This window comes from Corvus moneduloides, chromosome 22 (assembly GCF_009650955.1).
Source record: "Corvus moneduloides isolate bCorMon1 chromosome 22, bCorMon1.pri, whole genome shotgun sequence".
Classification (NCBI taxonomy): Eukaryota; Metazoa; Chordata; class Aves; order Passeriformes; family Corvidae; genus Corvus; species Corvus moneduloides.
In genome coordinates, this window is record NC_045497.1 from 7,222,920 (window position 1) to 7,239,009 (window position 16,090).

Genomic DNA, 16,090 nt, shown 5'->3' on the forward strand with positions numbered 1-16,090 from the left:
GATGTTCAACAAAACAAACCCAGCCTGGAAATGAAGGTTGTGCAGGGCTGAGCATCTCCTGGAGCCAGGAATGAAACAGCAGAGTGAGGAAAGGAGCTCTGGGCACAGAACATTCTGGGGAGCTGTAAAAGACACTGCAACAGCCATGCCCAGTGTGCGCCCTGCAGGGCAAAGAGCTGCTTCAATAAATAGAAAAAAACCTGAAGTGACCAAGATCAGCATTTCTTTGCCCGAAAGTGTTTGGGCTTGCAGTTCTTGGCACCTTCTCAGCTGAAGGTGAAAAAAACCAAATCCACAGAGCAGCAGCAACCTCCTCCCTCCCTGCCCTTGCTCAGGTGCTCATGGCATGACTAAAGCTCTGTCCCAGGCCAGGGGAGCAGGTTTGGGATCCACAGGGCAGGACAGCTCCAGCCAGGGCACCCCCGTGATCCCAGCCCAGGCTGCTCCAGGCAATTAAAATCAGGTTGTACACCCAGAGCAGGTATTTTGCAACCAGGTGAGTCGTTCCCGTGGTGGAAAAAGCTTTGCAGGGACACGCACTCCCAGAACCCCCCCCACCCCTGGCAGGGCAAGGAAAGTCTGGCTCCAAGAAATAAAGGCACAGGACACCGGGGCTGGGTGGCTGCTCACATTCTCCTTTATTGTTCACACCACACACCTTCCCCTTAGCACTTGACTGCAGGGATTTGCTTAAAAAAAACCACACACACCCCCACAGCTTGGCGCAGCTGTGCCACAACCAGCTGAGCACGGGCATTTTTGAAGAGATTTATTTTACTCCCCCCGCCCCCAACCTTTATTTTTCTTTCACGTGTGGTCAAGTGTCATCACTTCCAAACCAGACAAATAAGTTAAAAAAAAGATACTATAAAAAAAAAAAAAACAAACAAACACCAACAACAAAAAACCCCCACCCAACACAAACAAAAAAAAAAACAACCCTCCCTGTGGCTTTGGGAATGTGCCAGGAGCTCCCACACCAGCTGCACTCAGGGAAATGCTTTTTTTTTTTTGTGTGTGTGTGTTTTCAGTTTTGTTTGAAAAGGACAGTATTTCTCATGTGTATTTTTTTTCTTTAATATACTACAGCCTGAAATTCAGTGCAATAGATACAACTACAGTGCAGAACTATACAAAAGTCATCCTAACCATGTACAAGCTTTTTTTTCTTAGTTGCTATAGAAACTATAACCTTTTTCTGTACCTTTTGTATACATTATACAGTGTGAATATACTCCAAGAATATTTACAGTACTTGGCTTGTCAAATCAGAAATGCTATAACTTAAATGTCTACTATTAACAACCATTGAACAAAAATATATATAATATAAATATCTTCCAGTCTATACACAGAGCAGGAAACGGCTGTATCCATGCAGTGCTGGATTTTGGTGACTCCCAGGATGGGGGTGGTGATGGAGGGGGATGTTGTCGTGTGCGGCTGCCGCTGGCGCTTCACTGTCGGGCAAATATTGCCGAGATTAATCCCAAAATTCAACAAGAACACATCCCCCTCCCATTTTCCCCTCCCAGCTGGAATTCAGGCGAAAGGAGAGGAGCCTGCGGCAAGGGATTGACCTTTCCAACCGATCCATCCGGACGGCTCCGTCCTCCACGCTGCCCCGGGCGGGAGGTCCCCGTCCACGAACCCACTGCGGGGCTTGAAATCAAGGAGACTTTAAAAAATGACTCATTTTCTTGGTAGTTTTTTTTTAAAAAAATATTAGATTTAGTCAATTTATGTGATTTTTTTCCTCTATGATTAGAATGTTAAAAAATAAGTTTCCAGCTTTTAAAAAACTTCCTCTATGTGATTTTCTGTTAAATAACTATTGCATCGTTAATAAAAAACAGGGAATTGCCCTCCTGCTGGTGGAGGCTGCATGGCTGGGTTTATAAAACACCTATTGGCTTTGAAATCTTGGACGCAAAACCAGCTAAAAAATAAAATAAAAATCATTTCTAGCAGAAAAAAAAATTATAATAAAATAGGTCAGTCTGTCCCCAATAAACCACTGGGGGAGGCTGGAGAAGGGGCATCGGAGCCAGACCCCCCCCACTCCCTCCTGCCTGGGGTCTGTACAAAAAGTGTTTTAAAAAGTCCCCCCAGATTCGGGGGGCGGTGGTGCCGGGGGTCCCGGTTACACCTGCGAGTCAGCGCCCAGGCTGTGGAACTCGTCCGGGGTCTTGTCGCTCTGGCCAGCCCCGCCCTGCCGGAAGCCCGAGGCAATCTCGTCGAAGGTCCGGCCTTTGGTCTCCGGCACCTTGAAGTAGGTGAAGATGAAGAAGAGCACGAGCAGCACCGTGAAGATGATGAAGACGTAGGAGCCGCAGAGTTGCTGGGATTGAAGGGAAAGGGGGACGTGAGTGCATGGATGGAGGTCACAGAATCATGGAGTTGTTGAGGCTGGAAAAGCCTGCCAAGATCAAGTCCAACCACCAACCCAGCACTGCCAGATCCACCCCTAACCCATGTCCCCAAATGCCACATCCACATGTTTTTGAGCACTTCCAGGGATTGTGACTCCACCACCTCCCTGACCACCCTTTTCATGAAGAAATTTTCTCAATATCCAATCTAAACCTCCCCTGGCACAGCTTGGGGACCTTTCCTCTCCTCCTGTCCCTTGTTTCCTGGGAGCAGAGCCTGACTCCTGCCAGGTGCCCCCTCCTGTCAGGGAGTTGTGGAGAACCAGAAGGTCCCCCTTGAGCCTCCTTTTCTCCAGGTGGAGCCCCACCAGTTCCCTCAGCTGCTCCTGGTGCTCCAGCCCCTTCCCCAGCCCTGTTCCCCTCTCTGGACTCAGAGCGATGGGCCATGGCTGAAGGATCAGCTGGTACCACCCTGCCCACACCTGCCATGGCCATCCAAGACCCAGGTCCTCCTTTCAAGGAACATCTCAAGTTTCATAAGGAACACTGAGTCCAGTTCCAGCTCAAGTCCTCCTTCCCAAGGGACCTTAACCCAACCAAACCACCTCAGCCCAGGTTTTAGGACTCAAGGATGTGGCCCTGGAATTCAACACTGGGATCCAGCAGCAGGATTTGGCACCAAGATCTGACACCAGGACACCACACCAAAATCTGGCAACATGATCCAGCACCAGGAACCAGCAACCAGACCCGGGATTTGGATTTGGCAGCAGGGTCCAGCAATGGGATCCTGCACTGAAGTCTGGCATGGGGATCCAGCTGGACACTCTTTCCATCCCTGATCCAGAACTGGGATCTGGATCCACCCTGAACCAACACAGCCTCAAAGGGTGGGACTGAGACTCCCCTGGAGGATTCCTGGGATCCCCTGGGACTCCCAGATTCCTGTATCCCCAGTCACACCCCCCCCTCCCCCAGTATTCCAGCTGTGATTACCTCAATGTACTGGAAGCCCATTCCCACAATGAAGTTGGAGGTCCAGTTGGAGAGCCCAGCCACGGCGAAAGCAGCGGGACGGGGGCCTTGGCTGAACAGCTCTGCTACGATGAACCATGGGATGGGGCCTGGGCCGATCTCAAAGAAGGCCACAAACCCAAAGATGGCCACAATGCTGAGGTAGGACATCCAGGGCATTTGGTCCTAGGCCAAGGGAAAGGGAGAAGGTCAGTGCCACGAAGGGAACACGTCACCTGGACACCTCAGCTGGTGCTGGCAGAGGAGCCATGAGCTGGAAACTGGAATTCTGGGAGCTCAGGAGAGATGTGACAATGGGAACTGAGTGCTCAGCCATCACCTCAAGGAGGAATAAGTCATTCCTCCACTCCAACCATCCCTCTTCAACCTCCTCCTCCTCCTCCCAGCCTCCCCAGCACTCACCAGCAGTGTGAGGGCGATGGTCATGAGAATGGCACATCCAGCCATCCCTGCCAGCCCGATGAGGTGCAGGGTCCTGCGCCCGGCTCGCTCCACCACGAACAGCTGTGGGATGGACATGGCCCATCAGCACCTCTCCAGCTTGCAGGAAAGGCCCCTTCTCCCACCTTCCCTGGAGAGACCCTGGGAGGCCCCAAAACTCACTGAGACCACGGTGAAGGCTGTATTCACCACACCAGAGCCAATGGTGGCGTAGACAGGCTGCTCCACCCCCGACTTCTCAAAGATGCTGGTGGAGTAGTAGAAGACCTACAAAGGGCAGGGAGGTGCCACAAGTCAGGTCCTGGAGCTCTGGGTGAACCAAGCCGACCCCTGGCATTCAGATCCCACCCAGACTCACCGCATTGATCCCTGAAAGCTGCTGGGAGAGCTGCAGGACAATGGCGATGAGGATGGGCTGGCGGTACATGGGTGAGCGGAATAGCTCCATGATGGTGACCTTCTTCTCCCTCATCATCTGCCGGCTCTCCTCCTTCATCTCCTGCAGGTCGCTGCTCACGTCCGTTGTGCCCCGCAGCTTCTTGAGGACTGAGAAGGAGAGGTGGGGTCAGGAGATGCCGAGGACCCTCCGGAGTGCCAGGATGGGCCCTGTGGAGGAGTCACTCACCACTCTTAGCTTTGTTCTCCTCGTTGCGGTTGATGAGCAGGAACCGGGGGCTCTCGGGGGCAAAGGGCAGGATGATGCACTGTAGCAGGGCAGGAACGAAGATGAAGCCCAGCAGCAGTGGCCAGAGAGAGTCGTTTCCCATGATCAAGTCCAAACCAAACACCTGAGGAGGAGAAGAGGGATTGAGCCACCCAACCCAGCTGGAAGAGTCCTGGTTGGACACAACTCTGCAATTCATGGTGCACTCCAAGCTGGGACATCCATTGGAGGGACTCCTCTGCTGCTTCCAGGTGGCCAACAGATGTCAACATCCTGATGCTGCCCATCCCAAACCTTCAGATCCCACAGCAACCCTGCTCCTGCTGAGCTCCAGTTCCACCCCTCCCATCCCAGCTCCACCTGAAAGGCTGTGCAGATCCACAGCACCTCATCCCTGCAGGCCCTGATGAGTGTCAGGATCAAAAAAAAGGGGGAACACCCCCCCCCCCCCCCCCCCAAAACATTCTCCAGTGCTCACCTGTGCAATGAGGATGCCCAGGACAATGCCAAGCTGGTGGAAGGTCCCCAAGGCCCCCCGCAGGGCAGTGGGGGACACCTCACCCACGTACATGGGCACGAAACCCGTGGTGAGGCCAGAGTAGAGGCCGATGATGAAGCGGCCAAGGATGAGCATCTCAAAGGAAAAAGCCATCTTGGAGAAGCCCATGAGGACAGCTGACACAAAGGCTAGAATGTTGGACATCAGCATGGAATTGCGTCTGGAGAGGGATGGAGGAGAGAGATGAGGAACACCAGGAGAACCCAAAAATCAGCCCTTGGCAGTCCTGGAATGCCAGGGTGGGGTGAGGCAGCACAACCTCCCCACTGAGTGATCCACCAGGGATCCAGCAGGCTCAGAGCTCACCTTCCAAAGCGATTGACAAAGAGACCCACAGAGAAGGAGCCAATCATGCCCCCGACAGAGAAGATGGCAACAGAGAGGGACCAGAGCGTGGTAAGGGTGGCAGGGCTGATGGGCTCCTGGTATCGGTACAGCCACGTGCGGTTGTAGAAATCCTCAATCACCTGGAAAACAAGGAGAGAAACCAAACCACGCATCAAACCCGCCCCCGCTTCAGCCGTGCCACCAGAGGGACGAGTCCCCGCGGCCACCGCGGCTCACAAGACAATGCGTCACCATCACCAGAGCCACCGGTCGAGGCTCGACTCCAGCCCAAGGGAGGGAACCTGCTGGGATACGTGGGGGAAATGCAGCCGGACGGGTTCTGGACTCACCCTGCCCGGAGAGGGAGAGACTGCGCTGCCAAAACTCGCCGGGCGGGCACGGGGAGGTCACGCTGCTCCCCAGGGCAGGGCAGGAGGCAGAGATGTGCCAGCCCCGCAGAGGAAGGGAAGGAACACAGGGCAGTTCCCATCCCCTTGGATACTCCCGGAGCTGGATTTCCAGGTTTTTTTCCCCCCAAGAATTCCATAACACACAATCTCTGCCATGGTTCTGCAGGACTGTGATGCCAACACCCAACACAGGCCTTGGTTTTAAACACTAAGAACAGCCTGGTTTGTGAATTTTAGGGGGTTTTATATAAATTTTTGATGATTTTATATAAGTTTGGTATATTTTTATACACAAAAAGTATACACTTATATGCAAAATATATACATTTATATGCATTTTGTACACTTTTAATGTATTTTTAAAGCCAGCCCATCACTGGTAGCTTCACCAACTTCCCGTCCCTGCCCATGGCTGGGAAATGGCCTAAATGACCCTTTAAAGGTCCCTTCCAACCCAAATCCTTCATAATACCATGATTTAAGGGTCAGTCATCCCCAAACCACCAAAGCAAAGGGCTCCATAACACCCCACCAACCCAAGCTGGAAGGAGCAGAAATTGCAGAGATTCCCTGCTCTGCTGGGCCTCAGGTGGCTCCAAGATTCTGCTGTTCTGAAGGGTTCCATTCCCAATTCACTGTTTACACCATCATGCTTCACTTTCCACTTTTCCCATCCATCCAAGCCCAAACAGGAGCCCTGGCAGAGACAGCACAAGAAATTCACACTGCACCGGATACAAGTCCCAGTAGTATTATTTTTCTGAGTTGTTCCTTTTCCAAAGGAAAAAGAAAACCATTAGAGTTGCCATATTTAAGTGATTTTGTTCCCTTCTGTTTCACCTGGAGGTCTGGATGCTTTTCCCCCTTTTCCCAACATCCCCAAAATAAATAATTGATTGGATTATTGGAGAAGTTTGGGCTGGCTCAGGCTCTCAGTAGAGCCAGGGGATCTCTGAAAATAACACCCCCTCCTGCCCCCTTCCTCCTGAAAAAAGGGATGCTTTGAAGAGTCCAATATTTTTTGGGGCAGAGGAAGGGATGAAAAATGGGTTTAAAGGGAGATGGGTGAAAAAAAAAAATTGTTGTCCCTAAAACTGGGGCTTTTCCCCCCCTTTTCAGCTGAGTATTGTGATGCATCCCCATCCTGCAGTTCCATGAATCCCAATACCAGTGCAATCCTGTGCTTGGATGCATCTCAGTGCATCCCCATGCCAACTCTGCATCCCTGTGCATCCTCATCCCGACCTTTCACTCCAGTTTATCCCAGTGCATCCCCATCCTGTGCCCCAGTGCATCCTGAGGCATTCCTGTCCCAGTCCTGCACCTCCATGCATCCCCATCCTGCATCCCAATCCTGTGCCCCAGTTTATCCCAATGCACCCCCATTCCAATTCCAATGCATTCCAGTCCTGCACAGTAACGTGTCCCTACCCAAAACCCACACTTTATGTGTCCCCATTCTTAAAGCTGGGATGACCCCCTGTGTCCAGCACATCCTGCTGCCCAGGACGACCCTCATCCCATCTGCCTTCATGCTCCCACATGGAGCATCCCAAATCCTTCCACCCAACACAGGTGACTTGTCCCGCACCATGTGACTCCTCCTGGCCTGAGCCCCAGGGATTCATACCCAAAATCATGAGGAAAACTGTGGCAACACCCATCAGGAGAGTCTGGATTTGCTGGGGACTGCGGGCACAGGAGCTCAGTGCCATGGGAAGCTCACAGCTGATCCCTGCCCATGTCACCCAGAGCAGCCAGCTGTGAGAGGATGAAGAGAAATCCTTCAGTCCAGGGAAACTCCTGGGATGGGCTCTGACCAGGGTGGTGATCACAGCATTCCTGCTTCCCACAGTGCCAGAGCTTGGGAAAATGAGGACAGATGCCAGGGAGCAGCTCCTCAGTGCAATCCCAGGGATTTCCCAGCTCCAACGGTTCAAACACTGCTCCATTGCCCGTCTCCCAGGCACGGTGCTTAGGGCCACCCAAGAATGAACATGCCCAACATCAGACCAGTCCACGTGAAAGCAAGGAGGCATCAGGATATTTTAGGAGGTTGATGCCTTCAGCAGCGCCCTGCAGGTTCTGGGTGGGAGCTGCAGCCTCCAGCCACAGAAACTGAATTGCGGGATTCAATAACAGATAATGCAACACCTCGAACAAATTCCTGTTTTTTTTTCCTCTTGCCACACTGATGGGGCCTGGGGAATTTTTCCACGGGGTCTTCTCTCCCATGAGGAGTTTTCCCAGTGTTTGAGGCAACATTCCAGAGCCATCCACTGGGATGGGATTAAACTCTGGCTGCTGGATTCTGCCCTGGTGGGTTGAATTCTTTGGGGTGGTGACACTTGGGGCTCCCGCCAGAGCCCAGGCTGTCCCTCCACACCTTATCCCAGCACAAGAGCTGTGCCCAGGGAACACCTGGGCACATACCACATGGGAAGTCTGAGATAATTTTCCAAGTCTTTAACACCTCAAACAGACACCAAATTTGGGAAAAGTCATGTGGCCATTTTCCATGGCCCACGGGTATCTACCAGCAGCTGGAGGGTCCTGGCATTACATTAGGGGAGAAGCCAACACCTCCTTCGCTCCATTCTCCTTACAGCACTTCCCAGCCAACCCCCTCTCCTCCCGGGATGTTGTGCCGGGATGCAAAACTCGGAGGTAGGGGCTCTCTGTCCGGAGCAGCCACTTGGGATGACTCAAACCTTAATTAACTACCAAACCTTCACTAAGAGCCGAGGTTAAAAGTTCCACAGGGCACACCCAGAGAGCATCCTGCAGGCACTGCTGGGATTTTTCCCAACAAAAATGCCAAGCAAGGAGGAAACAAATTCTCCCGGGAAGGCTGGAGCTAAATAACTCCCTCTCAAATCCCATTACAGCCCTAAGCTGCCTAGCGGGATGTACTATTTTAGCCAGGCTGGCAGCGGAGGCTGGTTTGTTTTCGGACACGGGGCAGGGGGAGGTGTGGAATTTTGCGACAGAGGGGCTGGAATTTCCCTCCGGAGGGCTCTGGGAGCACTCACCTTCTGCGGGGCGTTGATGACACCGGTGTTGTATCCAAACTGGAGGGAGCCCAGCACCGCTCCTCCCACAGCCAGCATCAGGCGAGCTGTCATCTGCCAGAAAACACGGAAAAGGGGTTAAATCTGGGATCCCCGCAGCCCTGTCTCCCCCACCGGAGCGATCCCAGGGTGCTGCACGGGATGCTGGGAAGGCGGCGAGTACGAATATTCAGGATAAAAGAGAAAACTCACTTTTTTTGGTGCTGAGGGGGAAAAATAATAATAAAAATGTCATTTTGGGAGTTAAAAAAACCCCATGGTTTGGGGGATTCCAGGAATTTCGGCCCTGGAGTGGGCCGGAGGTGTTATCTGGGCTCCAAGGGTCCCCTCGGAGGCTCCACATGAGCATTGGGCTCCGGGCCAGCGCCGGCCGCTCCCGGGACACGGCGGAGCCTCCGTGCGCTCCCGGCCGAGGATGCTCCGGGAATCTGTCACTAACAAAGGTTTTCCATCACAGTCTAATTAAGAGTCGCTGAGCAAAATCCTGGTTAGTTGGCAAAGCCTTCCCAGGCCTCCTCTTCCTCCTGCCTGAGCTGAAGCAACAATCAGAGCCTTGTTTGGGAGCAGGGTCAGGGCAGGCCAGCGCTTGGGCCACCTTCGTTAGAGGCCCAATTATCCCAAGCAGGAGATTTTCCCGGCACTAGAACCAGGATCCGACATTCCCACTTAATCAGCTTTGGGATGAGCCACGTGAAATTTATAAACCCCTTAATTTGAGGGGGCGGGGGGGGTGAAAGGGGGTGGTCCTCCCTAAGTACCAACATGTCACACCCCAAGGATGCTTCCATGGGGTCTTGGATTAATATTCCCAAGGGATCGATGTCTCAGATCCCATCTAAATGAGATGGGGTGACTCCAATTTCCCCACCAAAAGGATATTTTTTGTATTTAAGAACCGTTTTTCTCTTTTAATAATGGAATTAATGCTGCTCCCTGACCTTGCCACTCCGGCCACCACCTCCCTCCGCGTGAAAGTTCCCAGGGAAAAAGCAGAGGGAATGAAGCCAGGCCCCTTAATGAAGCTCATTAATTAGGCTTGGCCCCAACACAACTAATCAGGGAGGTTCTGGCACTTGGATTTGGTCGGTGCTTCAGAATAAATCCACCCCAAGGAGAAAACGCCGCAGTTGGGAGGGCACAAACAGGCTGGGAAGTTGGTGGTATCCCAAAAAAACACAGAAAAAGCCCCAAAAACACCACAATTCTAACTGTGACCTTATCCATCCCCCAAAAACCTAGGATGGGAATGCTGAAAGCACCTGTTGCTTGGGGAAACCTTATTAAAAAATGAGGGATTTTGGAGATTTGAGTGGACTGGGGGGGAATTGGGAGGTTTTGGGGTGGGGTGATTTTCCTTTGCTTTTCGGGGATCACCCTGATTTGTTTGGGTCCTGATTTTGCCTTTTCCTGGCTAAAGGGCACCCCGGGAGCTGCCAGGCGCTCCCCTAGGTAGGGCGAGCACAGGTGAGTCATGGCTGCAAAGATGAGGATGCGGCAGCCGGATGAACTTTGCTCCAGGAAGGTGAGAGGTAACAACACCTTGATGCTCCCACACCAGCCACTACCCAAAAAAAGAAAAAAAAATTACATTCATTTTTCCATTTTAACATTTAGAAAAAGAGAACTTTTCATGGCTACTAAAAAAGAAAATAAAAAAGATTTTTGGATTAAATTCCAGAACAAAAACCTTGTATTTTGATTAAATTCCAGCAGTTTGAAGAGATGAAAGGGTAAAACTGGCAGGAAAATTGCTTTTTGGAGGCTATTCCCGAGTAGGGTCAGGGTGAGTCAGCTCCTGCCGCTCCCTTCCCTGTTCCAAACACGCTGCCCGGCTCCGATCCGGGAGCCTTTCGGCTTGAACGTCGCCATTAAAGGCAAGTTTGGGGGGAAAAAAATAATTAAATAAATGAAAAAGTAGATTCTGCTTTGCCCAGGCAGTTCCTGCCAAACCCCACGTGGGGCTGTGGGGAGATTTTTTAACTCCTTGCAGGAAAAACAGCTTTATCAGGAATTTTGGGACAAATTCCCTCTTATTTCCAAAAAATAAACTTACTTAAGCCCGACTAGACCCCAAACTCCAGGCTTTATCCCTAATAATTCCTCTGTGTTATAGGAAAGCCAGAATTTTAATGAATTTAGAGTATTTGTTTTCTTCTTAGCTGCTTCCTGCTTCCTCCCCAGCTCCAACACGGAAGCCAGGACACTCCGAGGAAGATCGGGGTGGAGGGGTGACAGGGCCCCCCCAGACCTGCTGCCTTGGGCTTTACAACTCTATTTTTAACCCTTTTTTTTTTTATCCTCCAGCCTGGAAAGACTTTGGGATACAGACCACCTCATGGATCAAGGGAATGAATAATCCCTTTAAAAGCAAAATAATAATAATACTGAAATATTAATACAAAGATATTAAAAGAGTGGCCCAGCAGGGAATTCCAACTTTTTTCACTCCAGCATGGAGGATTTTGGGATGCTGCTGCTTCATGGAAAAAGGGAATTCATAATTCCTTCAAAATAGTATTAAAAAAAAAAAAAAGTGTCCCAGAAGGGAATTTGAACTTTTTTTACTCCAGTGCAGAAGGATTTGGGCAATTTTAGGATGCTGATTGTTTCACGGATCAAGTGAATTAATAATTTCTTTAAAAGCAAATTAGCAATAACATGAAAAAAAAAGGTCCCAGGAGGATATACCATTTTTTTTTTACTCCACCATGGAGGGTTTGGGGATGCTGCTGCCTCATGAAACACAGAAATTACTCATTCCTTTAAAACAATATTTTTTTAAAAAGAGTCTTAGGAGGGAATTCAAATTCTTTTTTCACTCTGTCATGGAGGATTTTGGGATGCTATCTGTCCTATGGAGCAAGAAAAAATAGTAATTCCTTAAAAATCAAAAAAATAGTTAAAAAAGGGGGTCCCACAAGGGAATTTTGGGAAAATCCACATGACAAAGACACCATTAAAATGATCCATGAGGATTTAAGCAGCAGCCCAGAGGCTGCTCCCGAGTGCTCCCAACCAGGGGTGGAAGAGGGGATGTGGGGAGTGGGTGCAGCCCCTTGCACACTCATTTGCACATTCCTGGGAGCGAGGGCACATGGACAACACAGCTGCAGCTGCCTCCCAACACGGGAAAAACTCGCACCCCCACCAAAAACTGGAAAAAATCCACTCCAAACCCACAGGAGGGGACTTAAACCCAGAGAATTTGGGGGTCACACTGGCACTGTGGGGACAGGGTGGGATTTGGGTTGTGGGAGAGAACCGGGGGGATGGGAAGAAGCATCGGAGTGGCGGAATGTGATTTTTTTATTTATTTTTCTTCCCTACTTAAAGGTCATCCAGGGACGGCGACACGATCCCGGCGAGTTTTGCAACTGCGACAAGCATGGGAGACGTTTTTGCACGGAATGAGCTGGAAAATACACACGGAATGTGCAACAAAAAAAACCAAAAAAACCATCCTGGGTTAATAATATTAATTATTAAATTTCAAGGGGATTGGGGGTGGGAGTTAGTCCCCCACCTCCCAACCGCCAGCTGCTTCCATGAAAAATCCGGTTTTTTTCCATGCAAAACACACTCTGGATGGAAGTGTTGCCCATCAGCGCTCGGCAAATCAGCCCTGCGATTAATTACCTTTACAAAAATTAATCATTTCTAACCCAAATCCATCCAAGGCGGGGAGTTACAGAGCTGGAAAAGCAGTGGGAACGCGACTCCGACTCCATTCGGGAAGCCGGGAGTTAAAGTGCGTCGGATTTGGGTATGAGACCAAATTTGTATTTAATTCCTGCCCCCATCACCGCGCTGCCGGCCGGCACGTTCCCGGCTCCCACCCCCAATCCCACCACTCATCCTGGAAAACAGGCGCTGCGGGCGAGCCGGCTCGGAACAAAATCATTTAAAATTAGGAGATACATATACAGAGATTGATATAGATCCATTAAATTTAAGAAAATTGTGTAGTTCATGTTTAATGGGGGGGGGGGAGGGGGGGGAAAGAGGGGGTGAAATACCAAGGGAGATCGTTCCCGTCACATCTTTAATTAGGATAAAATGACGATTTGGGGGGTTATTACACTTCGTGCCGCCACGCAGCCAATTTCTAAACACATCCCCCCGATCCCTCACCCCCAAAAAAACCACTTGGATTTATCCCAGCCGTTCCCAGATGGGAATGTTTGGGAGGACGGGAATGTTTTGGTGGTTGGGATGAAGCAAATGGGGGTTGAGAACAGTGACCTGCTGGAATTAACCACCAGGATCGTTTTGGGCTTTAACCCCCCCCAATTAATTATAAATCAATTAATTTGGGATGGGGAGGGTGTTGGGGGATCCCGGCCGCTGTCGAGCGGCCGGGCGAGCTCAGAGCATTTAATAACTCACAGTTTGGGATAAATTAATAGGAATTGGGTCAGGAGCTCCAGGCGGGATGTGCCCAGCTGAGCCCCAACACTGCGTGGATCCGGAGGGTCCCGGCGGGGTCATCCCAACCTCGCACCCCCCAAAAGCCACCTCGGCCCTTGCCGGGCTCTGGGGCCACCTCCCCCGAAATAGGGTCAAAAGGGACAGTTTTGGGTCGCTCCCTCGCGGTTCCGCATTTCGGGGGGGAGCCCAAAAGTGGCTGCCGAGCGCGCTACGAGACGCTGAGCCGGCATCAGCCGCTCTTTCGGGAGCGGCTCCACTCAGGTTTAGGGTAAAAAATAACGCAAAAAGGTGTTCGCGGCTGGCGGCGACAGCCGCGCGTGTGCGGGGGCGGCGGGGCCGCGCGCGGGGGCGGCCGGGGGGTTGTGTAACGCAGGGCGGGGGGGCGCGGGCTCACCTTGCTGCCGGTGTCCATGGCGAGGCCGGGGCCGGCGCGGCGGGGCCGTGCGGGCGGGCGGGCGGGCGGGCGGCGAGGCCGGGGCGCTGCGCGGGGCGCGGGGCGCGGAGCAGAGCGGGGCGGAGGCGCGGCCGCCGCCCGGGCATTGGAGCCGCTTAAGAGCGCGGGCGGGGGCGGCGCGAGGCGGCGTCGCCCATTGGGCGGTGTTGGGGCGGGGGCGGGGCAGGCGCCGAGGGGCGGAGCGAAGGGGCCGCGAATGGGGGGCGTGGGAGGGGAGCGCGGGGGGCGGCGGCGCGTGCGGGGCTGCACGTGGGCGGTGGGGGAGGGGACGGGGACGGGAGCGGGAGCGGGAGGGATCGCGGGTGAGAGAGCGTGAGAGAATGTAAGTGTGTGTGTGTGTGTCTGTCTGTGTGCGTCTCTGGGTGTGTCTCTGGGTGTCTGGGTGTCTGTGTGTGTGTGTGTCTCTGGGTGTCTGGGTGTCTGTGTGTGTGTCTGTGTGTGTGTGTGTGTGTCTCTGGGTGTCTGTGTGTGTGTCTGTGTGTGTGTGTGTGTGTCTGTGTGTCTGTGTGTCTGTGTGTGCGTCTCTGGGTGTCTGTGTGTGCACGCATGTCACCGTGTGTCAGCGAGTCCACGTGTGTGTGTCTGTGTGTGTGTACGTGTGTGCGTGTGTGTGTCACTGTGTACAGATGTGTGCGTGTGTAAATACACACGCGGGAGCGTGCACATGTGGGGAGTGGTGGGGGGTGAGTGTCACTGTGTTTACATGCGTGTGAGTGTGTGTGTGTAGAGTGCACGTGTGTGTGTGAGAGAGAGAGAGTGTGCAGGTGTGTGTGCCACTGTGTGCATGTGTGTGTGTGAGTGTGTGTGTGTTAGTGTGGGGGAGGAGTGTGTGAGTGTGAGTTTGTGTGTGCGTGAGTGTGCAGCTGTGTGTGTCGCTGTACACGTGTGTGTGAGTGTGTGTGTGTAAACACGCGCCCATGGTTGCATGGGGCGGCACATGTGGCGGGTGTGGGCAGGTGAGTGTCACGGTGCGTGTGTGTGTGTGTAAGTGCACGTGTGAGTGCAGGGTGTGTCTGTGTGTGTGCTGCATGTGTGGGAGTGTGTGTGCACATATCTGTGTATGTGAACTGCATTTGTGTCAATGTTCATGTGTGTGACTGTGTGTGTGCACAAGTGTGAGCATGAGTGGCATGTGTGTCCACGTGCTTGTTTGTGCACATGTGAGTGTGCAAGGGCATGTGCACATGAATGTGCAAGGGTGTGCACCTGTACATGTGTGTGAGTGTTCAAGGGGCTGTGTGGCTCTCTATGTGTTGCAAGGGTTTGCACACCTGCACGTGTGTGAGTGTGCTGAGTGTGTCTGTGTGCACACGAGTGTGCAAGGGGTACATGGCTGTACATGTGTGCACAAGTGAGTGCACACCTACATGTGCCTGGCTCTGCCATCCCCACCCCAAAACTCCCCTTCCCCCCCCCCCAAAATTTGTATTAAAAAATCATTAAAAATCACTAAAAGCCTAAAAAGAGGATGAAAAATGCAATTCCCCTTGTTGGTCTTGTTTAAAAAAAAAAAAGTCCCCAAAATAAAAAAAATGCACAAAAACCGCACAAATATTGAAAAAACACCCCAAAAGCACAGGAAATTATTGCACCACAAAAAGGTAAAAAGAGAGGGGAAATGGCAAAAAAATAAAAAAAAGTTGACTAAAAGTTGCACAGAAATTGAAGAAAAAGGGGGAAAAAAAACAGGAAAGGAAAAATAAAGAACAGAAATGTACAAAAATTTTAAAAGCCTGACAAAAGAAAGAAAAATCAAATATTGCACCAAAAAAAATCTTAGAAAAAAAACACAAAAAAGAAAAGCTAGAAAAAATTGTGCACCAAAATGCACAAAAATTTAAAGAGCAAAACAGGGTGGTGAAATGCAAAGAAAAGACACCAAAAGAGCAAGTCCCAAAAGCACTAAAAAGACAAAAGCAGAAATTGCACCAAAACCCAGAAAAACTAATATAAATATTAATTTTCTTTCCTAAATCTGCCCGATTTTGCCCCAAATTTGGCCATTCCACGCAATTCCTCAACTGTAAATTCCACTAAATAACCACTGGCTCCATCCCAGACCCTTTTCCCCCTTTTTGCCCATCCCAAGCGATCCGGGTTGGGGTTTTGCCGACTCGGCATTCCTGGCGGGACCCCTCCCCGGCGCCGCGGGAATGCTGATGGAGGAAAACGGCCGGAGCGGGATAATCCCGGCGGGGCCGAGGGGCTGGAGGGGATTTAGGGGGATTTGCTCCGGGGAAAAGGGTTAAAATAACACCGGGGGGAGGGCGAGGGGGAGGCCGGAGGCCACCGGGATGGGCTCAGCCATTCCAAGGGATACGGTTTTGCT

The 16,090-nt window shown here is 51.7% G+C and overlaps 1 protein-coding gene across 2 annotated transcripts; it reads right to left on the minus strand.

Moving 5' to 3' along the window:
* Positions 1 to 615: 615 nt before the first annotated feature.
* On the minus strand, positions 616 to 13,781 carry SLC2A1 (solute carrier family 2 member 1). Of its 2 annotated transcripts, XM_032131553.1 has the most exons (11): positions 13,702 to 13,781; positions 8,841 to 8,933; positions 5,378 to 5,538; positions 4,991 to 5,231; positions 4,474 to 4,636; positions 4,207 to 4,394; positions 4,011 to 4,115; positions 3,810 to 3,911; positions 3,369 to 3,572; positions 2,150 to 2,341; positions 616 to 1,460 (listed from the first exon to the last, which is right to left on the minus strand). In XM_032131553.1, exons 1-11 carry the CDS (start codon positions 13,717 to 13,719, stop codon positions 1,458 to 1,460), a joined length of 1,470 nt encoding a protein of 489 aa, XP_031987444.1. In that variant the 5' UTR covers positions 13,720 to 13,781; the 3' UTR covers positions 616 to 1,457. The 2 variants fall into 2 exon arrangements, with proteins under 2 accessions (XP_031987444.1, XP_031987443.1); XM_032131552.1 differs by having other exon boundaries at positions 616 to 2,341.
* Between the last annotated feature and the right edge of the window lie 2,309 nt (positions 13,782 to 16,090).